Source organism: Panthera pardus, unplaced genomic scaffold (genome assembly GCF_024362965.1).
Source record: "Panthera pardus isolate Hobbes unplaced genomic scaffold, ASM2436296v1 HiC_scaffold_12, whole genome shotgun sequence".
Lineage (NCBI taxonomy): Eukaryota > Metazoa > Chordata > Mammalia > Carnivora > Felidae > Panthera > Panthera pardus.
In genome coordinates, this window is record NW_026526677.1 from 53,728,200 (window position 1) to 53,755,334 (window position 27,135).

General features: G+C 41.4%; 2 protein-coding genes and 1 pseudogene across 2 annotated transcripts; all 3 read right to left on the reverse strand.

Annotated features, from left to right (window-relative positions):
• Positions 1-6,244: 6,244 nt before the first annotated feature.
• On the reverse strand, positions 6,245-7,172 carry LOC109260045 (olfactory receptor 51I2-like). Its single transcript, XM_019438031.2, is given in 2 exon segments — positions 6,245-6,476; positions 6,478-7,172. Coding segments are annotated over 2 exon segments (927 nt in total).
• A 5,858-nt stretch (positions 7,173-13,030) lies between these two features.
• On the reverse strand, positions 13,031-13,982 carry LOC109259991 (olfactory receptor 51L1-like; annotated as a pseudogene).
• A 10,827-nt stretch (positions 13,983-24,809) lies between these two features.
• Positions 24,810-25,775, reverse strand: LOC109259993 (olfactory receptor 51M1-like). Its single transcript, XM_019437987.2, has one exon. The coding sequence runs from the start codon at positions 25,767-25,769 to the stop codon at positions 24,810-24,812; it is 960 nt and encodes a 319-aa protein (XP_019293532.2). The 5' UTR covers positions 25,770-25,775.
• Positions 25,776-27,135: the final 1,360 nt, after the last annotated feature.

Here is a 27,135-nt window from a genome sequence, read left to right on the forward strand (position 1 = left end):
GTGCTGTGTGTGTAGAATTTAATTTTATATATGTTTTATGCATTTTAAGATGATCATTCATGTATTCTCTTTCTGGGTTAGCCAAAATTATCTATCTATCTATCTATCTATCTATCTACCTATCTACCTATCTATTATCTATTATCAAATATAAGCTGCTTTTCAGGAAAATGCTTTTCATTTTTCTTGTTTTTTTTTAATCTTTCTATAGTTTTATTTCTGACAAAAATGAAAATGCCATCATCGGAACAACAGCGAGAGACCTCATTTATCTTAAAAAGGGAAATCAGGCTTAAAATTTCCCTTAAAAAGGGAAATCAAGACCAATAGGCTTGATGTGTGACAGATCAAAGCAAGCAGGCAACAAACCTAAACAGAAACAAATAAAAAAAAACAGCCCGCAATGTTAATGTCTAGCTGTGTGATATTTGTTTCAGGTTTAGTAGACTCTTTCTGCACATGAAGAACTGAAGTTTTCTTACTGTATACTAGAACTCTGTATTAGTATACATTTTCCTCAGGTTCTTAAAACACCTGAAACTTATTTTGACAAGTTGCTGACATTTTCCATGAGTGTTTCTTCTGACCTAAAATATGCCTTAAATGCCCACAAATTTAAGTTTGTTCTCAGAAGCAGAGGAACTTGTCTTTCCAACCCAGGTCAATAAAACAATAAAGTTATCACATAGATGTGAGCACTGTCCACCATCTCTGCATCAGCAGAATTATAAAAGGGATGGGAACAGCTCATTCCCATCTTCTTTAAAGCAGGTGTTTGGGGCACCTGCGTGGTTCAGTTGGCTAAGCATCCAAGTCTTGGTTTTGGCTCAGGTCATGATCTCACTTTGCCTGGGGTCAGGTCCGGGTCAGGCAGAGCCTGCTTGGGGATTCTCTGTCTCCTTCTCTCTCTGCACCCCCCCCCCCCCCCGATGGTGCACATTCTCATGTGCTCTCTCTCTCTCTCTCTCTCTCTCAAAATAAATAAATTTTAAAAATAAATTAAAAAAAAAGCAGATGTTCAGATGTGGGCCAGACTCTCCTGTTTGTTGCTAAAATGTGAAGGGTGTAGGTCTGCTTGTACCTACTGGGGAAAAACACAACATTTATAAGTAGAGGGTTAGAGATAAAACAATTTCACAATTCTCTTTACTGGAAAATTAAGTAGACAATAAAGAAACAGGACAAAAGCAACCATTTAAATGTTTTCTAGGGCTCCTGGTAAACACAAATTTCCATTTACTAAAAATTTAAATTATACATTAAGCATAGCTTAAGTGGCAGTCCCCCTCAATTCTCAGCAGACACATAATGCATCCTGATAATTACCTCTTTGTAACAGAGTAAATGCACCTGGTTTCAGTCTGAATAGTTTTGTGGATATGTCTTGCAGTGAGAAAAAGAATATGCAATGCTTTTTTGGAACGCTGGCTTCTTGGATGATGAACAGAAAAGCTCAATTCCACATCTTCACCCATGACCACTTCTAAAACCAGTCCTGATTCAAAGACAAAAGCAAATCCTAGACTCTTTCTAATAGTTAAATTTGAGCAAGTTTTAATAGTGAGTCTGATCAGTGTTACAAGAAGGCATTTCTCTTGTTTTGTGTACCCTTACAAAACACAAAATGTTCTTTCTTTAATAACCTAAATATCTTCGCACGACAGTTTATCTTTTACTTTCCAGGAAGAGAAAATGTGAATAGCATGTAGAAAAAGCTTCCGTCACAGTTAACAACTAATTTTCCCCAATCCTTAATATCCAATATGAGTGCTAATTTTTTTTCAACGTTTTTTATTTATTTTTGGGACAGAGAGAGAGAGACAGAGCATGAACGGGGGAGGGGCAGAGAGAGAGGGAGACACAGAATCGGAAACAGGCTCCAGGCTCTGAGCCATCAGCCCAGAGCCTGACGCGGGGCTCGAACCCACGGACCGCGAGATCGTGACCTGGCTGAAGTCGGACGCTCAACCGACTGCGCCACCCAGGCGCCCCATGAGTGCTAATTTTTAAGTTTATTTTGAGGGAGAGAGAGCACGAGCAGAGGAGGGGCAGAGAGAGGGTGAGAGAGAGAATCCCAAGCAGGCTCCACACCATCAGTGCAGAGCACACTTGGTGCTCAAATCCTCGAACCATGAGATCATGACCTGAGCTGAAACCAAAAGTCAGACACCAACTTGCGCCACTCAGGTGCCCCGAGTATTAATTTTTAAATAAAAGTTGAATACAAATATGTAAAAGGTCTGAAGCAATTTCAGGAATATGGAAAGCTTAAAGTAATATAGTAGGTTGGGAAAATATCTTGATCTCAGTGAGTGGCAAAATGTTCAGGATCATGAACTTGAATTTAAACAGGACACGTTCAGTGCAAATGAGGTGAAGAGGTTTACAGTGTACAACAAACAGAAAAGTCTCTAGATCTGGAGTGCTCTCTTCCAGTACCTCGACAAATGGCTCAGGTGAGATCTCTGTACATTCATTGAGGTAAGAATATTTTGCAAGGCAGGTATATGACTGGATACTTGAGACGAGTAAGAGGCATAGAATTATCACTGAGTTATGAGCCACTAATCAGAACATCTTCAGTGTAGAAGGTGATACAGGAAGATTGTAGGTTGTGGAAAGGAAAGGGATACACAATTTTTACTCCTAGTCTTCTGTGAATCTCCCTATTCTGGGCAGGGAGGAACACATTAACATCATGAAATCCGAACCTGCATTCCAGGGTGTCTGAGACCAAGAAAAAAGCCACAGTGTGAGCGGTCATCAGATTCCGTCCCCCAGGGGGCGACACTATTGCAGGGAGAGATGGAAGAGAGAATGATGACTAGGTAGAATGGATATATTTACAAAGGGGGAAAAAAGTACAATTATGAGCAGCATAGAGATATTCTCATGAGAAAAAGAACCTATATGCATGGAAGCTTGTAAAAATAGTTTTTATAAAACCTATAAGAAAAAAGGAACCCATATTCAAACCTGAATTAGTCTTCATTACATTTTGAGGCAGATTACTAAGGTGTTCAAGGATGAGGAATTTTAGGGGCGCCTGGGTGGCTCAGTCCATTAAGCGTCCAACTTCAGCTCAGGTCATGATCTCATGGCTCATGGGTTTGAACCCCGCGTCAGTCTCTGTGCTGACAGCTTGGAGCCTGGAACCTGCTTCAGATTCTGTGTCTCCCTCTCTCTCTCTGCCCCTCCCCTGCTCACGTTCTGTCTCTCACTCTCTATCAAAAATAAATAAACATAAAAAAATGTAAGGACGAGGAATTTTAAACCATAGATACATATATACTTGAATTCAAATCTCTTTTCATGACCCATCATCCCTTGTATGTTGTGAACAACCTACTTTAGAGAGTTGTGTCGATTTGTGAAATATATTGCAAGATATAACTTTGATAACACCCTCACACATCCCCTTTCTATTTTCAAATTTCCTTTCAAATGTACTCTTATATACCATATCTGAAATATCACCATAGATTTTCTTTTTTTTTTATTTATTTTTTAAAAATTTTAGTTAGTTAACATATAGTATATCAATGGTTTCAGGAGTAGAATTCAGTGATTCATCACTTACCTATAACACCCAGTGTTCATCCAAACAAGTGCCCTCCTTAATGCCCGTCACCCATTTAGCCCATCCCCACCCACCCACATCCCTCCATCAACCCTCAGTTTAGTCTCTATTGTAAAGAGACTTTTATGGTTTGTTTCCCTCTCTCTTTTATTTCCCCTTCCTATATGTTCATCTATTTTGTTTCTTAAATTCCACATATGAGTGAAATCTCATGGTATTTGTCTTTCTCTGACTGGCTTAGCATAATACACTGTAGCTCCATCCACGTCATTGCAAATGGCAAGATTTCATATTTTTCGATCACTGAGTAATATTCTGTAGATTCTCTGTACATGATAGATTAAAACATGTGCATTTCCCCCAAAGTCTCCCAGATGTTACTAGGAATGTTTAACTTAAGTACACATACTGGGACTGAGAGTAAATTTTGCATTAAGACCAGAAAAGTTTTACTGAGAAGTTAAAGGGCTTAATATTTGCAGGAGCATATTCTTCTGACTTCAGAAAGAGATTCTGAAAAAGTAAGAGAGGGAGAAAAATTGTAGTCGATACAGAAACAGAGGAGAGAGAAAGACTAATGCGTATACAATGTCATCAAATGAGGTTTTTGCACATAGAAAAAAAGGGGTGATATTAATATAAAGGTCAAGGAAATGTATGTAGACCTGTATTCATTCATTCATTCATTCATTCATTCATTCAATAATTAATTTGTTCATTTACGAAACATTTATTGAGGAGCTAGTATATTCCAAGCACGAGAGGGACCACAGTGCGTAGTGTATGGTGTGAATGAAAAGACATTGTCCTGCCTTACCAAACTTAAAATGTACCAGACATCAAAAAAATTACAATAGTACAAAGATAACTACTTGGTTACAGTTGTGATGTGTTGTATGAGACAAACAACAAGAAGGAAATGTGCAGTTAGAATTCATGATGGGATTCTCATATGGGGGACAAGTCGTCTTGTGAGGGGGAGAGAGACATGCCCACGTACAATAGATTCTTCCAGTGAGGTTTTATCAGAGGGAATTAGTGTTATTCCCCAAAGTCAATTAAGTCAATATTCCTCAAGAACCGTACAGACTCCTGATTTACGAAACTGTTGCTTCTGGGATTATTCTCAACTGTAGGATTTTGTTCTTAGTACCTAGTTTGTGTCTAATTGCCCCAAGGTTAGAACAGGTTACACTTAAATATATATATATATATATATATATATATATATATATATATATACACTTAAATATATGTATATATATACATAGTTATGTACATTTTTGTAATGAAGTGTTGAATGTATTATTCTTTTTTTTAATGTTTGTTTACTTTTGAGAGAGAGAGAGAGACAGAGAGAGAGCAGGGGAGGGGCAGAGAGAGAGGGAGTCACAGAATCTGAAATGGGGTCCAGGCTTTCAGCTGTCAGCACAGAGCCTGAAGAGTGGCTCAAAACCATGAACCGTGAAATCATGACCTGAGTCTAAGTCAGACACTTAACCAATTGAGCCACCCAGGTGTCCCATGAATGTATTATTCTTAATTTTAAAAAACAATATAGATGAAGGAAGAATTCTTTTTGTTCTTCTCTTCACCATCACAGACCCCTCCAAAAGAAGCTATTACTGTTATCAGTTTAGCATATATTTAAACACTAAGTGATATTTTTATATGATTAAATTGTTTTATAAAAAGCATTATCAAATGTGTGTGTGTGTGTGTGTGTGTGTGTGTATCTCTTGCTTAAGCCTCGTGAGTACCTATCAACCTAGATCTTGTTTTAAATTTTATTTTTACATTTTATTTTTTTGAGAGACAGAGAGAGACAGAGCATGAGCAGAGGAGAGGGAGACACAAACTCTGAAGCAGGCTCCAGGTTCTGACCTGTCAGCACAGAGCCTGATGTATGGCTCGAACCCATGAATATGAGATCATGACCTGAGCCAAAGTCAGATGTTGAACCAAATGAGCCACCCAGGTGTCCCCTGGGTCCTTTTTCTAAACCATAGAATACTCCACAGTATGATCACATCCTAACTCATTTAACTATTTACCCATTGACAGCCAGTTCATTTTTCTTTTATTATTTTATCTCAAACATTGCTGAAATGAAAATTCTCATTCACATCTCAGTGTTCATAAAAAAGCATCAGAGTATAAAACTAGGGCCGTGCTAAGAATTGGAATTTCTGGGTTAAGAGTAGGTACATTTTTTTAAAAAATGTTTTTTAATGTTTATTTTTGAGAGAGATAGAGCATGAGTGGGGGGAGGGGCAGGGAGATAGAGGGAGACACAGAAACTGAAACAGGCTCCAGGCTCTGAGCTGTCAGCACAGAGCCCAAGGCAGGGCTCAAACCCATGAACCGTGAGATTATGACCTGAGCCAAAGTCGGTTGCTTAACTGACTGAGCCACCCAGGCACCCCAAGTGTAGGTACATTTTATGTTGACACAACCAAAAGAGCTGACAAAATACTATACAATACTGATTTACATTATGATGTCTTGTATATGAAATGTGGGTTCTCAAATTCATCAACATGCAGCCTTGTCAAGCTTTCTAACTTTGATAAGGTGAGGAGCACTCTGTGCTTCACTGGACCACCTTTGGTGATGAAAATGACTGGCTGGCAGGTAACCATCTCATCGGCCCCACATCCTGTATTATTTCCTTTGAAGAATGAGTTGGATTAGTCCCTGGCGAATCTGCTTTGTCTTAACACTGTAGATGATGGGGTTGAGCACAGGAGGCACCAGAAGATAGACATTGGCCAAGAGTAGACGGACAGCAGGTGCAGTGTGCTTCCTGAAGCGGTGCACCAGAGCCACGCTGATCATGGGCACGCAGTACACAAGCACCCCACACATATATGAAACACATGTGTTGAGGGCCTTCTGTCTCCCCAGAGGTAATGCCCAGCACAGTGTAGAGGATCAACACATAAGAGAGGATGATGAGCAGTAAGTCCAGCCCAAAAGTGGAAATAATGCAGAGCCCCAGGATGCTGTTGGGACGTGTATCGCCACAGGGCAGCTGGATTAGATCTAAGTGAAGGCAGTAGGAGAGGGAGAGGACATTGTGGCCACAGAAGGGCACACGCTTCAGGAGGAAGGGCAGTGGGGACATGAGCATCACACTCTTTAATCCAAGTGCAGCACCAGTACCAACAATAAGGGGCCCTGTCAGGATGGCGGTGTACCTCAGTGGGTTGTAGATGGCCAGAAAGAGGTCCACCAACATAGCCAGCAGAACTCCTGACTCCATGATGGAAAATGAATGTATGGAGAACATCTGCAACAGGCAGGCTTCAAAGCAGATCTCATTGGCACCAAAAAGGAAGATGCCCAACACAGTGGGCAGTGTAGAAGTAGAGACACCAAGCTCTGCAAAGACCAGCATAGCTAGGAAAAGGTACATCGGCTGGTGCAGAATGGTGTTTTTCCTGATCACTGCCAGGATCGGGCTATTGCCCATAACGGCCACCAGGTATATGGAGCAGAATGGGAAGAAAAACCAAGGGTGCAGGGCCTCCAGACCAGGGAGGCCAGTCAGCAGGAAATATTTGGGAATGAATTGACTGCTGTTGAACATTTTCCTATGTCTGGAGTCCAGGGACTTTGACCAAGGCAGGTGCCAGAGATACAACCTGGGGTGAGACACATAAAGGTTATTGGAGATTGGGAACCTGAGATTTCCTCTGCCTTGTAGGATCTGCCAACTCATGTCTCTCCTCCCATTCATGACCAGTACCTTTTGGTCTTCGATGATAAACAAAAATGTGGAGTCATGCTTGCAAATAGGTATAGCTCCAGAATAAGGGAATCTGGTAGAGTATTTTAACATCATATTTAAAACTGATCCATAGTGGGTTCACTGAGTATATTTGATGGGAACTGAATGTTTTCCATGTCTCCATCAAGAGAGGGTATTGTATAGTTTTAAAAAGACATCATCAGAAGGACACTAACACAATGAAAGCTGTAATCTACCAGACATTCTATAAATTCCCTATTAGAAGATGTTGGATTTTAAGGAGCCAATGGGAATGGGGGTTAATAAAATTACTTCAATGTTGGCATAAAATCGATCAAGAGATACAGCTACTAAATGCCCATCTCTGCTACTCCAAGTAGCATCGAAGACTGCTCTTCACTGGAGACACAGACTTATCTAGTTTTACTGGATAAAACATCTCTAAATTGGGCTCAGTTCTCTATGTTCCTTCTTCAACCTCCCGGATGATCCCTTTGGCTCTTATAAACAGTAGGAGAAAGCACAGAAAAAGTCAGTGTTTTTAAGGTTAATGAAAAGAACCCACTGGAATTTCTATTAATGGAAAGAAGCATTCTGCCCATTGGAGAATTCCCATCCCATTGTCAATCCACACATGACAGCATGGTTAATCAATACTTACTATGTCAATGGAAACGACGGGCAGTAGTCCTGGAGCATGGTCCCTTCAGATCATATTTCTGAAACTGCACATATAAAAACAAAAATATTTATCCATGATGGCCCACCTCAATAGTGCTGATATCTTCTGAAACCCTGTCTGGGAAGGCAACATGCATCTCTTTACACTATCCAAAAGATGTATCTGTTGAGAGAGGCAGAGACCTCTACATACCAAGAAGAGGTATCTATGAGAAGACTTCTGACCTCAGGATGAAATATCAGTTTAAAATCTATGTGTTAGAAAGAAAAATGAGAGAGGAAGAAAATGATATCTCTCTCATCAAGTATAGAAACCCAGATCTTATTCCCCACTGGAAGCAAACGCAAAAACATGACATGGGGAGAAATATATAGGCAAAGAGGAAGTTAGAGATACTGAGTGGTGGGATATGGTTGAGTCTGTAAGCCATGTTTTTAAATTCCTGATTTCTACTTTCAAGTGAGCTCTATGTTTAAATATGTAAAATGGAAATAGTCATACACTAGATAAAAAAATTAAGGGGACTAAACATAATAATGTATATAAAAGAGTCTTATAAAGTACCCAGTAATCATCAGCTATAGGAAAGTAATATTGGCCATTGTGGAGGACATTGGCTCTTCAGTGAAGACCCATGGCTTCTCTCTGAGGGCTAGACTTCACTGATGACATAAGGTGTTCCTTGATCAGGAACCTTTTATGCTGCTGCTACTCTGAGCCTGACCGCTTTTCTAATTAGTATATTGTCTCTTTCATCTTGACCTTCCATTCCTCAATTCCGCATATTAACAGTCTAAGTCATTTACTTCCTTTTATAGTGCATAAGATTCTGATACGTTTTTAGCAGTCCCTTGGATTACTTAGAGTTCAGTATTCACTTAAAATTGTGCACCTTATTTATTGCTCCCAGTTTGTTCCTGTTATGTATTTTGGAATTTCGGAGCAGTGTGCATAAAAGATAGGGTTGCAGACTATGGAATCAGATTGCCTTGGTGGGAATCCTGACTCAGTCATGAGCCGAGGGGCTCTCCATTCCCTATCTGTAAAGCAGAGAATCACTATAATATGTAGCCACAGGCTTGTTTGAAACTTAAACAAATGAACCTGTATGGAGCAGTTAGCATACAATACACTTACAGTATTGTTACTTTGCAGGTGAAATGATAATAATCGTGTCAATGAAAGTCAGGCTTTTAATTTTTATATAATCATTTTTCACTCAGACCTTTCTCTCTCCATCTTTATGGATAATATTCTTTTTCTTTTCTTTTTATTTGCAATTAAGCAATTTCTTAATTGCCTAAGATTTTCTAGATTGAAGAAATCAACTTTGTATCTTTATGCCAGCCTTTTTACATTGAGTCATTATAGGTGTCTGGAATGCCTCGGAGACATCATTTACTCCTTCTTCCTTATCCATCAGGGACACTGCATGTCACCCATATTTTAAAAGCCTGCTGCTTTCCACAAGTACCTGTGAGCATTAAAAACAAACAAACAGGGGCGCCTGGGTGGCTCAGTCAGTTAAGCACCTGACTTTGGCTCAGGTCACGATCTCGAGGCTCATGAGTTCAAGCTCCATGTAGGCCTCTGTGCTGACAGCTCAGACCCTGGAGCCTGCTTTGGATTCTGTGTCTCACCACCCCCCCCCCCCCCGGCTCTGCCCCTCCCCTGCTCATGCTCTGTGTCTCTCTATCTCTCAGTAATAAATAAACGTTAACAAAATTCAAACAAACAAACAATGTTTGCCTGAGAAGTGAGCCCCTGTGTAGAACTGCCAGTACACAGTATCACCCACCACCTCAAAGGAAGCCCATGAAGCCTGAGAGAGAATATGCCTGTGTGTGGTACTGGCTGTGGGAAGGGAGAGTGGTCTGAGGTCCAGCCTACACTTTGGGTTTGTCGTCTTCATTGTCTGTTGGCCAGTGTATTAATTTTGGAGACACCAAGAAAAAAAGGGAAAGAACCTGATTCTAAAATGCATGGGATCCCCCTGGCACTTCAAAATGGTCTGGTGGAGAGGGAGTCAGTGGCATCTGAACATCATCCATCGGTGTGAATTAGTAAGAGGAACAGTGATTTTTGCTGCCCAGCTACTGTTGAGGATGAAAGGAAAAGTCTTCGTATCCCGTATGTTCATCCTCTTTGAATGGCATGCTTCTTAGTGCTGATAAAACTCCAGTGAGACCTAGCTTCTTGACTTGACTGGTCTATAAATCCTGACATACCCTAACATGTCTTTTCCCTCCTGGTAATTCCTGTGCTTTTTTTTTTTTTTTTGTTCTGTTTTGTTTTTGTTACAGTTTACTTTCCATGACTGTTTTTCCTTTCTTAAGCACTTCAGCATTTAGTACAACTAAAAATCACATTTTAGAACAAATACAACCTGCACCACTGTTGTATAACATCTGGCTCAGATGTCAGTCCTGGGATGTCTTCCTTATGTCAGGCATGTGGTTAATCACTTTCTGTACCAGCACCTCTCTCCTCTAGCACTCAGTCCCATATATTGCTGTTTAGTTGTTTGTTAGTCTTCCAAGGAACACTTAGGGCCTGTATTTTGAGCATGTCCCCAGGGCTTTATAAAAGGGAAAGGATAAAGGGAGGGAGGGAACAGGAAAGAAGGTGCATGTTGATGTATGGTGATATATTCTAGGCTGGGAGCTTAGGGCAGGAAGTGGTGGAAGAACTTTGTCTTCTTCTATCGAATGAGAGTCTCTCTGTAATATCCTGTTACTTCATTGTAGATGAAGAGCTGTTATTATAGGAGGTCTGAGGTCCATGCTGATGAGTGAGGTGTGTGGGTTGAGTGGGAAATATGAGGACAGGCTAAAGCAGGTCTTATCCTGAGAATACTCAAAATGACCCACTCTTATATATTTTACAGCTTGAGAGAGTGAGAAGTTGGCATTTCAAGTGACTTGCCAAGTCATGCTGGCAAAACTGCAGTTAAAGAGGAGAGTGAGGAAGCCTGGACAAAAGCCACACAAGGAAGCCGGTGATAAATGGGTTGGGCATGGGGATGAGTCAGCCAGAAGAGGGTGAAGGACTGTGAAAACCACAGGTCATCAAGGAGCTAGGGTTGAGAGGGACCAGGCCCCACAGGTTATGTGGCTGCCTGCATGGGACGGAGGGGACAAGGACCATTGGTGTGGAAAGTGAAAGAGAGGAGGGTAAATGGCCCTAAGCAACAAAGATTTAAAAAGAGAATTAAATATCTAGTTTAAAAAGATTGGATTTGGAGACAAAATGGCCGTTTCCCTGTCCCAGATTTCCTGAATTAACAGAGAGGAGTTGAGTAAAACAGACTCAAGTGTTTCTCTGCCATAGTGAGGGTTTCTGGATAAAAGTCTGCATCCTTCCCGGAGGGCAGGGGTCTTTCATGGCAGGAGGAAAGGGGAACAGAAAGCCTGTACTGGAAAGGAGATGCATCTCAGAAAGAAGACCCCGGGTTCAGATCACCTGAACAGATTTCCCATTCTCCTGATCCCACAGGCTGGACTTCAGGCCAACCCCGTTCCTCTCCTACAAAAACCCACCTGCCCTTCAAGGTGGCAGGTCTCAGGCCAGATCTCCACCTCACTACCTGGAAACAGGGCTGACTGGCCTTCTTCTTTATCATGACTTCAGAATTAGCCTTCTCCTTCCCCCAGTTTTGCCAGTCAGTCCCCTGCTGGACACAGGTAAACCAGCCTCAGAATGTGCTGCCTCCAGGCCTACAGAAGTAATTAAGCCAAGAGCAGAGGATCCCAGGGGATGCTGTCTGGGGAACCTTAAGTCAAACTCTGAGAAAATATAGAACAAGATGATGCATGCATGTGTGGAAGTGTAAACATACACGTCCATGTGAGCATTCTTTTATGTGCATTTGCGAGTGTGTAAATTTATGTAAATGTGCATATGAACACATGCCTGTGTGTGCATATGTGTGTAGATGTATGCGTAACCATGTTGCTTGTTTAAGAATTTTGTTTGCAAGTTTGCATGAATCTATGAGCATGTGTCCACAAATATAATTGAATGTATATTCACGTAGGTGGTGATATGACATAGGTATGTCTTTAAGTCATTAACCCAAGGAAAGAACCTCCAGATCTGAGAAAAAAGGTGCAATTAATTGAATGTAGATTCATGTCTGTATGTGCATGAGTGTATTGCATTTCTCTCTAATCTTATGTATTTGTATGACAGTATATGTTTGCTTAAAGAGTCATCTAAAATACTCTTATAATTGTCTTATATCCTAATCCTTATTAGTCAGTGACATTCCTGTGTCCTGTAGGGACAGGAGAAATTGCCTTATGCTGAAACTGGCAAAGTATGATCTAAGCAGCCCTTGGAATTTGCACCTTGTACTAAGATCTGGCAGTTCTTTTGTTAGGTTAGTGGCTCAAAGACATACTTCTGTCAGTTCGTTATACTACCTACAGGTCTGACACACTCTCGACCCCAATTTTTCTCATTCTGGTTATAAATTCGGCTTTGATGCCTCTCCTCAACTTAGTTCTGTCCCAGACTATGATATGGACAAAAAAAGCAACATTGGAAAGTTCCTCTTAGATCTAAAAATAAAGTTATCCCCGGTGAATGTGTATAGTAGAAATATTATATTTTGATGAATTGTGGCCAACTCGGAGGTTAATCCAAAAAATGTGAAGTGATGATTCAACTTCCCGTATCATCAGAGTAACTTATCACCAATGACATTATTGTATAATTAAAGTTCTACCAAATAAGTAGAGGAGAAAACATAAAAATCACTCTGAACATGCAAACATTTGAGTAAAAAATATAATCATTCTTTTTAATGTAAGAAAGTAGTGGATATATATTTGTATGTGTATACATAAGTAGTAGTAAGCATCAACTTTATTTGATTTTAACATTAGAGTTAATTCATGATGTACCATCAAACTAAGATAGGTAAACAGAACTTGTTTTGTGGTATGAAGGCTCTAAAAAGAAGGTTTCACTCATTCCTCATTTGGAGTTGCTCTAGTCCATTCCCAACGTCTCACTGTGTCTTCCCCAGTGAAACCACCTTGAGGATGGCCCTGAGGATCTGCTGGGTCTTGATGCTATAGAACAGGGTTCATCAGGGGTGGGAAGAGCACAGAGACAGTGCCTATGAAGATGTGCACCAAGGGTGAGGTGTGGTGCCCAAACCTGTGCACAACAGACAGGCCTAGCACAGGCACATAGAAGCAGAGCACGGCCAGGATGTGTGAGACAGAGGTGTTGAGGGCCTTGAGCCTCTCCCCGGCAGAGGCGATGGCCAGCACAGTGTGGACGATGATAGTGTAGGAGAGCAGGATGAAGAGGACATCGGAGCCCATGGCCAGCATGATGATGCACAGCCCATAGAGTCTGTTGAAACGTGTGTCAGAGCAGGTCAGGAGGATCACGTCCTGGTGAAGGCAGTAGGCATGGGACAGTGCCCTGGGGCGACAGTAGTCAAACTTCAGTAGGTGCAGTGAGGGTGCCGCAGTGATGGCAGCACTCCGCACGCCCAGCACAGCCCCGGCCAGTGGCACACGAGAACCTGTGAGCACTGATGCATAGCGCGGTGGGAATCAGATGACCACCGGGCAGTCCAGAGCCATGGCGAAGAGCACCACTGACTCCATGAAGGAGAAGGAGTGTAGAAAGTGTTGCTGCAGAACACAGGGCACCAGGCCCACCATCCGGGCATCAAACCACAGCACACCCAGCACTGAGGGCAGCGTGGACATGCACAGGCCCAAGTCTGTCACAGCCAGGATGGCCAAGAAGTAGTACATGGGCTGGTGGAGAGAAGGCTCAGTTCGTACCAGATGCAAGATGGTAGCATTACCTACGAGGGCCACCAGGTATCCTACAAAAATGGGTAGTGAGATCCAGTGGTGAGCCCATTCCAGGCCTGGGAAGCCAGTCAGCAGGAACGTAGAGAAGCTTGCGTTGGCATTTGGTAGGGTGGATATCCTCATTCTCAAGAAGTCTATTCACTCTAGGAAAAGGGAGTAGTACTTTGAAGGTTACTAGATCGTTACCATGAACACCTCTGCTATCACTGGACACCAGTCCCCTGCTGGTGTAGGCTCAATGACCTCTTGCCTCTGCATGCCGTGGACTCAATGACCTCTCAATTCACCAATGCCCACACAAACAGCTTGTCCTTTTCCTGCTTCCTCCCTTCTTTTTCTTCTTCCCATTCATCCCTCTACTTACCTCAGTGACGGTAAGCCTCGAGAGGGGTTTTCTCTGCTTTTGTTCTTAACCACTAGTGAAAGATAAGGTTGGGTTTTTGTTTTTTTTAACTTAGAAAAATTTAGAGCTCCACCTTAATAGAATGCTGAGATACTCTGAAATTCTGTTACTCCTAAGTTGTCTTCTGTGTCTGACCTTACCCCTTTGAGATTTTCCTGTAGAAGAAATTATATCTAATTTTTCTAAGCAGATTGAGAATGCCTTAGAGAGTTTCCTCATCCAGTCTGCTCTCCACTTTATCTGCTTATTGCCATTATGAGATCCTCTGCACATATCCCTTTGATTGAGAGAAAAGTTATCCTGCTTCCCTCCACACCCAACCTCTCTCAAAGAACCAAGGACTAGCTCTCTAGTACCTTATGCTTCAAGCATCTAATGTCCCTGGGAAGTCATGCTCATTCATTCTATATAGTCTACCTCTTTAAAGCTGCTTCCTTTACTATAATTCCTGGAATTTCTTTATTTTCAAATCTAAAATCAGAGTCCACTGACATTCCTCTTCCTTCCTTCCTTCCTTGCTTCCTTCCTTGCTTCTTTCCTTCCTTCCTTCCTTCCTTCCTTCCTTCCTTCCTTCCTTCCTCCCTTCCTTTGTTTTAATGTTTATTTATTTTTGAGAGAGAGAGTGTGCAGGTGTGTGTGAGTGGATGAGGGGTAGAGAGAGAGGGGGACAGAAGATTCAAAGCAGGCTCAACGCTGAGAGTAGAGAGACCGATGCAGGGCTTGATCCCACAAACCATTAGATCATGACCTCAGCTGAAGTCAGATGCTTAACCGACTGAGCCACCCAGGCACCCCCCTTTATTTCTTTCACCCTTTCTTTCTTTCTTTCTTTCTTTCTTTCTTTCTTTCTTTCTTTCTTTCTTTCTTTCTTTCTTTCTTTCTTTCTCTGTGTTTTTAAAGGTACCTGTCCTCAGAAATCAAGCTGGAGACCTGACACAACTTTAATAAATCAGGGCAACTTATTAGAGTGTATTTCCCAAGTAGGTATTGCAAAAAATGCATGTCAGTAAGTGTACCTTGAAACAGAAGCAATAATGACAAAGCTTGTTCTTTGCTTAAATTAGTTTATTAAAAACCAAAAATAGGGATACCTAGAGAGATGCTCACAAGACAAGCCCTGCTATCCCGGATCTCCATGCCTGATACAATATTTGCTTCTGCATCCTCATCAGTAAAGTAATGATAATGATATTTCCTAATTAAAGAATGGATGTGTTTTTATTTTCACATGATTTATATAAAATTTAGCACCAAGTCTGGAATATAATAAACAATAAATGTATTTGTTGTTGTCAAAGCACTGATTTTCTTGTATTCTTCCCCTACAGTTTTTACTCTTTATCTCCTCCTGTTATGAAAAAATTAACTCCATCTCCTATTTAATATGACAGTGCTTTAGACCTTGGCATAAGTGCCATGTGACTTTGGAAGATTGGGGAACTACTGACAGTCAAACAGACTGAGGGAGTAATTGGGGCAAAGTGATAAAAGGGGATACTGAGGAATAGATCACAACACATACTGAGGGACAGATAGGGATGAAATTGTGGCCTTAATAAGAATATGCTGAGGGAGACCCATGGTTCAGGAAGCAGAGGAGGCTGGAAGAGGAGGAAATGGATGAAGAAGGACAGGGTGTGGTGAACACTGGTGAGGAAGATGTTGAAGGACAGGAAAGGGTCAGCTGGGTGTCAGAGAGAAAGGAGCTTGTGTGACTTCGAGGAAGAGCCTGAGAAACACAAGATGAGGACATGTGAGGCCGACCTTGGAGGACAGAGTAGCTGGAGGATGGTGAAGCTGAAGTCAGAGAGAGGTTTCTGGAAGGCTGAAAGGAGGGAGACCGCCAGACAGACACAGACCGAGAACTGGGGAGAGGTCAGGGCCTGAGGGACAGTGAAGGGGAAAACCAAGGGCTAAACTGATAGGAAGCTTAGAGACTGAGGGAGGATTGGGGGCGGGGGGAGGAGGAGAGGGAGAACAGAGAGGGGTAGGGGCAGAATTGAACAGAAGAGGGGAATTGAGGAGAAGGAAAAAAAAATCTCCTGTGAGACAACTTGAGAGAGAGGCTAGGCAACAGAGAGGCTGGAGATGGGGGATGTGGTCAGACACTGAGGCACTGACATGGAGAAGCGTGAGGAATGGAGGGATGGGAAGGCACCAGGGAATCTCCCACAGCTCTCTATTCAGTCTTACCCTCTCAAGCCCACTGGGCAGTGAAGAATCTATGGAGACCTGTGGCCCTCCAGACACAGTTCATTAGGCAGTACAGTGTGGTGATGAAGGAAGTAGCTCTGGAGTCAGATCTACATCCCAATCATAACTCCCCCATTTATTAACTCTGTAGTTGTGCAAATTATTTGCTTAATCTCCGTTTTCCTCACCTGAAAGAGTAGGCCAGTTACTCTCCCTGCTTTGTAGATTATAGAGCCATTTACAAGAAACTAAATGTGGTGCAGTTAGAACCATACACTCAACGGCTGTAGATTATTATCTGCCATTTCCAGCACTGCCTTCTTATTGGAAGATCTCCACAACAAGTATCTACCGTATGAGAGCTATAGCTCTTCCCTTCATTTCTGCAACAAGCTCTAAGGGAAGGTCAATCAGCAATCCAATAGTAGCGAGGAGTGAGAAGCTCAGGGTTGGGACTTTGAGCTCTTTAAGCAGTTTTTGAACAGCCAGCCACATGACTTTGGTGAAGTGACTGAATCCTTCTCCACGTTTATCTTTTTCTGTGATGGAAAATTTTCACATGTTCCCTGCCTTCTTTCCAGGGAAACTATGTTGGGAGCCACATACATTGGGATAGAGTAGAGATTATGATCCATCCCTGCCATAATCCTGTATCACTCTAGTCCAAAGCCCAGCCCAGTGCTGGGGGAGGTCACCAAGAGGCCATGACTATAGGTTGACCTGCAAGATGGACCCAGGTAATCCAAGGTTTCTGACCCTTCACCTCCAGCCTTGGAATGTGCATTCCACCTGCCTTCCCCACTCTCAGAAGCTGCTCCAAGGACACAGCCTTAAAAGAGTAAGGTGTTTTGAGCCCATCTGGATGGTGTACATGACCGAACCCGGTTAAGATTCTGGTGATGGGTGCAGAGAGCTACTTTTCTTGTGGTTCCCAACATATGCCTTGTATATAAATTCCCTTGCTTATTAAACCTGCCGTCTACCAATCTGGAGGGGCCTGCCTCCTTCATTCTCTCCCTGCCCTCCATGTACCAGGGCCAGTTTCACATTTTACCCAGGAAGCTGCTGTGTTTGCACACCAACCCCCAGTTACAAATTCTTGTCTCTCTTTCTAACCCAAAAGATCAAGGGGGAGATACCATGGAACAGCAGCTCTAACCACAGACTGGCCATAATCCTGGAAGCTGCCCTATCCCATAACCCTCCTTGTAGACTTGCTAGATAAGAGGTACTACAAAGGTCACTGGGTTGGCTGCCTCTATCCACCTTCAACACCTTACTGGTCCCTTGTTGTCTGTGGCTTCTTTCCCCAACCCTGTAGTTCTTCTCACTTCCTGTCCCAGCCTCTTCTGATTAAATCAGGATGCTCTGCTGCAATGGCACTTATATGCCTCTCTGTCCTCCCTTGGGTCTTAGGCTCTCAGAGGAAACTATTTAGATGGCTGTAGACCTGCAGACACCGAAGAGGGATCAGTATCTTCCCAGAACTTAGTCGTTGGGCACACCATTTTTCTTTCATGGAAACTTAGCAACTCGCAAGTACCACCATGAGATATTTCGGCAGATCAGATGATTCTTCATTCTCTTCTCCCACTAGCTGCTATTGTTACAAGAAAATTTACTGGTTGACCCTTCTGTGGTTTTTTTCCCAGTCTAGCTTCCCTTTGAGACTCTCTTTCCTGCTAGGTAGTTATTCCTGCTCATTCATTCAGCAAATATATAGACACTGAAATCTTTGGGACATATACTTAGATGCAACAATCAATAATACATAATCTCTGTCTGCTTTTGAGAAAATGATTGTGTTTTGTAGGAGGCGGACTTGAAAAGGACTAACTCTTCATGACAGAGTAACAAACCAAAAAGATTCACAGGAAATATAAGGATTTAACAGATATTCTTTACTCTTTCACTGGATCCAGCATTCCAGATAGGGAAGGAAACATACAAAGGCTCAGAATTGTCACAAAACAAGATATTATAAAATTATGTGAATTTCAATGACCTGAAAAATGTGTTTCAGTTATATGAAAAATGTGTATTTTACAAATAGAATGCTAGCTCTGAAGTCTTAGGAAGGCATTAGGATATTAAATAACATGATTGTAAAGAAATTTTTTGCACATGGGAGCATAGAATTGGTGCTGGTAAATGGGTTGTGCAATTTATTGTCATTAGCACGAATATAACTTTGATGAGTCTTGTTTTGTTGGTTGGTTCTCATTTTTTATTGAAGAGGAAGGCATTGTAGCTGAAAACATAGATACTACACAGGTATAGAAATTCTATGTATAAACTTAGTACTAAAGAAGTTCATATCTATAGCATAGAAGTTAAGGAAAAACTAAGTAATTTTTTTTTTTACTTGAACTTCCTTCAGCAAAACAGGCCCTTGTCCCAAATAGACTGACCCAATCTGGAGAGAAGGTCTGGCATAACCATCTAAGAAAATTATACAGAGTTGTAATTGGGTCTTGGTCTAGGATGCAGGAGATATTTAACTAAGGAATGTTCCTTTCCTATGGGAACCTCAAGCTCCTCATTTTAAAATGTCAAACACAAGAACATCTACTTCATAGCTTTGGTGTGAGAATTAAATAAAACACTGAGCATAAAAACTGTTAGCTTTCGGGGCACCTGGGTTTCTCAGTCGGTTAAGCATCTGACTTTGGCTCAGGTCACCATCTCACAGTTCATGGGTTCGAGCCCTGTGTCAGGCTCTGTGCTGAGGGAATCCTGAGGGATTCTGTGTCTCCCTCTCTGTCTGCCCCTCCCCTGCTCACACTCTGTCTCTTTCTCAAAAATAAATAAAAAACATTGTTAGCTTTTATCATCATTGCCATCATCAACATAATCACACATACATGCTCTTGTACTCTTTGTAAGACATTCTTTTCAGTTATAAAACTCAAATGTGGTTTTTTTTGGAAGCTTTGGGTAATAAAAAGATGGAGAAATGCATAGAAAAAAGACATATATCATAGCTTTTTTCCTATGGATATAAATAGTTGTTGCACAGCAATTGCTTTTTACAGAAATATTTTAAATTTCTTAAATTTAATATTATGTTGAAAATAGTCCTCTCAGTATTTATGTATACTTTTTAATAGCCAACTAATATTTTATCAAATGAATATACTATAATTTATATAACATCCTCTTCCTAGATACTTGGGATGCTGTGAGGTTTTTTTTTTTTTTTTTATCAAAATGAACAATGACACAATTAATGTGTAATATTCATTTATTTATTAATACAACAGATATTTATTGAGCACCAGTGTAGGTGCTAAAGATAGCTCTGTGACCACACAGAAAAAATAGATCCTTGTCCTCAGGGAATGCAAATTTCCATTTACAATTATTTCAGTAGGATAGGTTTCTAGAAGGGGTGCTTCTGAGACACAGAGTATGAATGCATTTAAGTCTTTCAAGGCATCTTGCTTTCTGTAAGAGACAAATCAATTTATGCTCTCACACCAGTGTATGAAAATCCCTTCTTTCCCATGTGCTTGTCAGCACAGATCTTGATTATGAACTCTTTTAATATTTGCTTATTAACAAGATTAAAATATGTTAATTTGAGTTTTAAGTTCCTATAAGATAGAAGTTTTCAACAATGTCATTATCTATATTTATTTCCTAATTGCAAAAAGAAAGAAATTTAGTGGCCTGTTTGTTCATAAGTGGCAAAAATGGGACTCAAAATCTAATCCAAATCCAAATCCTATGTTCTTTATACCTCATTCTACTAACAGGATCCACAGAAAACAAGTTTCCATTCCATATGGGGAAGCCCATTCTGAGTGTCAGAGCCAACATTCAGTAGTGTGGCCTCCTCCCATGGAGACTTCAGTTAAAGCTCAGAATGGAACCTATGTTTAAGGAGCACTTGACTTTAGGACTGGAAAGACTCTAGCGCTCCATAGGGTCTCCCACGCCCAAACCACTGGGATTCCAATGGCCCTCTACTCACACACACACATGCACACATACAACACTACACAAACACAAGAGCTTTTACATCCAGTTTTAGAGTTTGGTTCTTTTTGAAATTTCATTTTGTATTTAATATACATTTTGTATTTAAATAGGACATATTTTAATTATAAAATATAAAGAATGATATAATAGCGCCTGGGTGGCTCAGTTGGTTAAGCATCTGACTCTTGACTTTTGGCTCAGGTCATATCTCAGGGTTGTGGGTTCTAACCTCACATCAGGCTCTGTGCTGAGTGTGGAGACTGCTCAGAATTTCTCTCTCTCCCTCTCTCTCTGTGCCTTCCCCGCTTGTCCTGTCTCTCTCTCTCTCTCTCTCCCTCAAAATAAATAAGTAAATAATTTTTTTAAAAAAGAATGATATAATAACCACCTGAGTAAATATGCTTCTATATGCATACCTGTTTTTTTTAATGGTTATTTATTTTTGAGAGAGAGACACAGTGTGAGTGGGGGAGGAGCAGAGAGAGAAGGATACACAGAATCTGAAGCAGGCTCCAGGTTCTGAGCTGTCAGCTCAGAGCCCATCGTGGGGCTGGAACTCATGGACCATGAGACCATGACCTGAGCCGAAGTTGGAAGTTTAACCCATTGAGCCACCGAGGCTCCCCTATGTGTACCTGGTTTTAACAAATCTTAACATTTTGCTTATTTGCCTCATGTTCTTTTTCTAGATCGAATTAAAACCTTCCGTGTAACACAGCTTACTTGATTTACTTCTTTCTTTTCTTGGAGCTGTTTTCTAGCATTTCCTATTTATCAATCTCAGTATAGTTTTTAATGCTTTTTCTGTGTACAGATATATACAGGATATACATTTGGTATTACCAAGTTTTTTTTCCCCCAATTTTGCTAACGTTTTTGATAAAATATGGTGTTTTTTGTTATTTATTTTATGTTTCAAATTTCTTATGAAGATGAACATGTTTTCAGATGTTTCTTGGCATATTCGTTTTTTTTTTTTTAATGTTTATTTATTTTTAAGAGAGAGAGAGAGAGAAAGCACAAGTGAGGGAGGGGCAGAGAGAGAAGGATTCAAGACTGGAAGCAGGCTTGAGGCTCTGCTGTGACAGCAGAAAGCCTGATGTGGGGCTTGAACTCCAAAAGCACGAGTACATGATCTAGCTGATGTCAGACGCTTAATAGACTGAACTACCCAGGCGCCCCTGTCCTATTCATTTTTTGTGTATGTGCATCGCCTATTCATATCTTTGTTTAATTTCTTATTGGATTCTCTGTCTTTTAAAATTTTTGCTAATTTATAGAGATTCTTTATATATTCTGAACCTTAAGCATCAGTTGCTCATATAGATATACACTGCAGATGAATCTCCTAGTCTGGTTTGTGTTGTCTCTTTGTTTCTGGTATATTCTGTTTTACTCTATTTTCATTGTTTGTCTATCTATATATGTGTATCTACTTCTCTGTTCTCTTGTATTTTCTTTTAAAAAGCTTCAAATTTTCCTTTTAACATTTATATCTTTAATTGGATACATTTTTTATGTGTACTATAAAGTAAAGATCAAATTGTATCTTCCACATGGATAACAAATTTGGCTAGCACTGCTTACTAAATAACCCAAATTTACCTATTTTTACTTTTTAACATTTTTTAAAGTGTTTATTTATTTATTTTGGGAGGAAGGGCAGAGAGAGAAGGAGGGAATTTCAAGTAGGTTCTGCACTGTTAGCTCAGAGCCTGACACGGGGCTCGATCTCACGAACCGTGAGATCATGACCTGAGCCAAAATCAAGAGTCAGACGCTTAACTGACTGAGCTACCCAGGTTCCCCCCAACTGTTTTTAATGTTAACTTTTTCAAGTGCCATCATATCTGAGGGTCTTTGTCTGGTCTGCTGTTATCACCACCTCTCCCATTTTGGCCAAGCAAACAGAAAAAAAAAAAAAAAAAAACCCAAAATTTTAATCAGAAACCAGTCTGACAGATATCAACCATGTGTGTACCATCCAAAGGAATGGTATTAACTAAAGAAAAAAAAGTGAAGAGGTGGGGGACACTGTAATATAAGGGCAGGAAAAATTACCTTGTGTGGAGGCAAGGATATGGTAAACTCTAGACTCCTAAGTCCATGGAAAGAAAGAGAAAATTGAGTTTATAATTTTTTTAATATTTATTTTATTAATTTTTTTAAATTTTTTTAATGTTTATTTATTTTTGAGACGGAGAGAGACAGAGCATGAACAGGGGAGGGGCAGAGAGAGAAGGAGACACAGAATCTGAAACAGGCTCCAGGCTCTGAGCTGTCAGCACAGAGCCTGACCCGGGTCTCGAACTCACGGACTGTGAGATCATGACCTGAGCCGAAGTCGGACGCTTAACCGACCAAGCCACCCAGGCGCCCCTTTATTTTATTTTTTTAAATGTTTTTATTTATTTTTGAGAAAGAGAGAGAGGCAGAGTGTGAGCTGGGGAGGGGCAGAGAGAGATGGGAGAGAGGGAGATGCAGAATCCATAGCAAGTTCATAGAATCCACCCACAGGGCTTGATCTCGTGAACCACGAGATCATGACCTGGCCTGAAGTTGGAAGCTCAACCGACTGAGCCAGCCAGGCAACCCTTTAATGTTTATTTTTGAGAGAGAGAAAGAGAGAGAGAGAGAGAGAAAGCGCTCACGCAAATGGGGGAGGGGCAGAGAGAGGGAGACACAGAAACTGAAGCAGGCTCCAGGCTCTGAGCTGTCAGCACAGAGGCCAACACAGGCTCGAACCCACGACCATGAGATCATGACCTGAACCAAAGTCGGACACTTAACCAACTGAGCCACCCAGGCACCCCGAGAGAATTTAGTTTATTAAACAGACTCAGCAAGGTTTCTGTTCAGGCCGTTCAGGAAGGAGGGGTGGTGGACTATATACAAGGTTTTCCATGCCTCGGGACTGTGAAGAGTAACTCTCAGTAAGCACTTCCAGGTCATGGTAACCTGTGGCATAGGAGGCTGGAGGCCTAGAGGGCCTGAATTGAGTGAAGCAGAGCTAGGATACTGATGAGGAACACCCTTTGATAAATGCCATCATAAGGGAATCCTCTTGGTCTTCCCGGGTGTGAAGAGAAACCGTTTCCCTAGAAAAGAAGTTCTCTTTCTCAGTTTTGAATCTCTGCTTATGCATTTATGTATCCAAAAATTAATGGCATTTATTCATTGAGCATCTGTTCTCTGCCATTCATTGTATTTATGGAGATGTACTGGTTAACAAGATGCATAATTCCTCCAGGGAGCTTAATTTAGAAATCCATTCTGGAAAAAGACAAAAAAAAAAAAAAAGGAAAAAAAAAGGAAAAAAAAGAAAAAGAGAGAGATGGGGGAGGAGAAGGAGGAGGAACTAAGCTGGAGCATGAAGCAGCACATTATCATGTGACAGATGTTATGCTGGGAAATGCAGGGTTCTGAGGGAGCAGACACACGGAGCAACTACTTTGATGTTGGAGAGAGGGCCCTCAGGGAAATATCCATGAGGAAGCAACCCCAATGCTGAGACTCCAACATGAATCTCATTTAGTCAACGGTATGGTCAATCTTCTCTGCCAGTTTTAGGTTCACAGTCTCCTGAGCGATGGGATCATGACTTACAAATGTTTGCAGTATTTTCCTTCATTGAAATTTTGCCGCATGTCATGTCATTGTGAAAGATCTCACAACCAAAGTGCCTAGGAACAAACACTGACTTCTGATTCCCGACAGTAAGTCCACAGGAAAGGTAAAATCAGAGATGTGAGGAGTCAGGAGTGGGGTCAAGGGCTTTTACTAGATGAACAGGATGAGGAGGGAGCACATCCACAGAAAGATTTGGAGGTGTTTTACCTAAATCAGCCATTAGGGAAGAGTGACAGGTTCTGATTCTTCCAATGTGACTAAAGAGTCCAAAGGACATGGCTTAACCAGTATAGAAAGTAAAGAGAAGGACTTTGACCAGGTAGAGAAGAGGGAAGCAGTCCCAAGGAACCATTAATGAAAGGTACTTTTCTTGAGGTTAATTTATCTCTTCTTTTCCAGGTTCTGTTCTGGATGCTTTTTAATGTACTTTTCCTTTTTAATTTTTGTTCCGTTTCATTTTTGTTTTAATATTTGTACATTGCTGATGACCCTCAACAGAGTCTTCTTCTGGGCCGTTTTTGGTGCTACCAAAACAGCAAGGTCTCATACGTAGGAGGAATTATAATTTAAGCAAGAGAACATCAGCACTCGTAACCCATAACTCAGGAAGGAAATCCATACGTATTTTAATTAGGGCAGTGGAAAAAAAACTTGGGGAACATGTGGGGTGATGGTAGGTTCTCAATGCTGTAAATCTTTGGCCTGATTTGGGAACTTCTCCTGGGTACCCTCTGGAATCTTTAGCTCCAAGACTTAGTACTGACCTTCTTAAGACTGAGGAGTTTGCTGATGATGTGGCGGATCTCCTTGGTCTTAATACTGTATATGATTGGATTAAGCATGGGAGGCACAAAGAGATAGACATTGGCCATGAGAAGGTGGACAGCAAGTGGGACGTGCTTCCCAAAGCGGTGCACGAGGGACAGCCCCACCATAGGCACAAAGAATATCAGTACAGCACAGAGGTGTGAGGTACATGTTTGGAAGGCTCGGAGCTGCTCCTCTTGGGAGGCCAGTCTTGCCACGGTGTGCAGGATGACCCCATAAGACAGTGCAATGAGCACCAGGTCCAGCATCATAGTGAACACCACCACTGCCAGCCCATACAGGTTGTTGAAGGTGGTATCTGTGCAGGCCAAGTGTATCACTTCCTGGTGTAGGCAGAAAGAATGGGAAAGGACTCGAGGCCCACAGTAGGGAAAAGTCTTCAGGAGGAGGACAAGGGGAACTAGGGCCACAGGTCCTCGGAAGATGACAGCCAGACCTGCCCTGATCACTCGCTGGCTAGTGATAATGACCGAGTACCTAAGGGGGTGGCAGATAGCCAAAAAGCGGTCAAAGGACATAATAAGGAGCACTGAGGACTCCATGAAGGAAAATGAGTGGATACAGAACATCTGGATCTGACAAGCCACAAAGTAGATACCATGAGATTTGAACCAAAAGATTCCCATAGTGGTGGGCAAGGTAGACACTGACAGTCCTAGGTCAGTGAAGGCCAGAAAAGAGAGTAGATAGTACATGGGTCTGTGCAGACGAGGGTTGGTCTTAATAACTATCAGAATGAAACAATTGCCTGAGATGGCCACAAGGTACATAAGGAAAAAGGGGATGAAGATCCAGTGTTCGATGGTGTCCAATCCAGGAAAGCCAGTGAGGTAGAACATGGGACTAAACTGAGTAATGTTGGATAAGAGCATGAATTGAGGACTGAAGAGAGCTATCATTCCTCAGGGATGGAGCTGAAAATAAGTGGATATTTCTGGTTATTAGTTCTCCTGGTCTCACTAACAATCACACAGAAGGAGAATCATGACCATCATCTTCTTTGCTATGATCTAGTTCACTATTATCAATTCTACCATTCTACTACCTTTTGTCTTTGATAGCACCACCTTCACCAGATTTTCTTCAGTATTTCTGCAATTTCTATTCCTTCTCAGCCTCCTTTGCTGGCTTCTCTTCATTGCTCATGCTTGAAATATAACCATTCCTATTCTGAGCAATTTTCTGGCCATACTCTATTGTTTCTCCTGGCAATATCATCACTCACATGATTTTATTTACTATCCATACATTGATAAATATCAAATATATAACCCGATAATTTTTACTTTTTATTTTTTATTTCTAGGCTCCTATCTAGCAGCATGTTGAGTGAGCATCTACATCTACTTGTTTCAAAAGCATGTCAAAAATTCAACTTATAATCACTTCCCCCAGTAGGGTTTTCATTTGTTATGTTTTCATTAACTCAGTATAGGAAATGTAGACTTCAGAAATAAGTTGAGGAAAAGACATATATTTGAGAGATATTAGTAAATAGGCTGGACAAAACCTAAGAAGTGAGCATAGAGAGAAGTTTCTAGTATTGAGCCCTGGGCAAATCTGGCATTTAGAAGTAGAGAAGAGAGGCTTCACTAAAATATTCTGAGGGAAAATAAAATCCCAGTTGCATCAGGCAAAAAACAGGAGATGGTGGTTTTGGGTGTAAGTGTCATGAGGGATTAATCAATTAGATATAATATCACTAAGGGGTCAAGGTAATAAGGACTGAGAAGCGACCAGAGGATTTAGTGACGAGGAAGTCATGGTTGATTGTGAGAGAGCATTTCCATGGAGTGGTTGGGAATCAAATCTGATTCTAGTGTCCAGATGAAGGAGGCAGTGTAGGATTCCAGGCAGAGATGAGACCCATTGGTTGTTCATAAATTCAAAGTGGAACTGGTCAGCATTCTTGTGTGTTTTTGACCACTGTGTTTATCGGCTCAAATGCAGAAGAGAAGTATGTGGAGAGTTGAAGTTAGGGTAGGCTTGTATGATGCCAGTTCAGGGTCTATCAAAGGAGTAATTATGATGATGTGCTGTGGACACTGCACTGCGTAAAATGAAAAGTGAAGACATGAAGGAGTGAGAGATGGTGAAAAAGGACCAGCGGTCTAGAGTGTGGTATGGGGTTGAGCTGCCAATTTAAGGTAAAGGACGCAATCCTTGTTAAAAGGAGGTCAGGGCGCTGAAAGTGTGGCTGCTGATTGGATTAGGGGAGGGAATATTGGAACCATAAGA

Excerpts from the sequence above, each read along its gene's own strand:
- LOC109259993 (XM_019437987.2), bottom strand. The coding sequence starts at position 25,769 with ATGCTCTTATCCAACATTACTCAGTTTAGTCCCATGTTCTACCTCACT.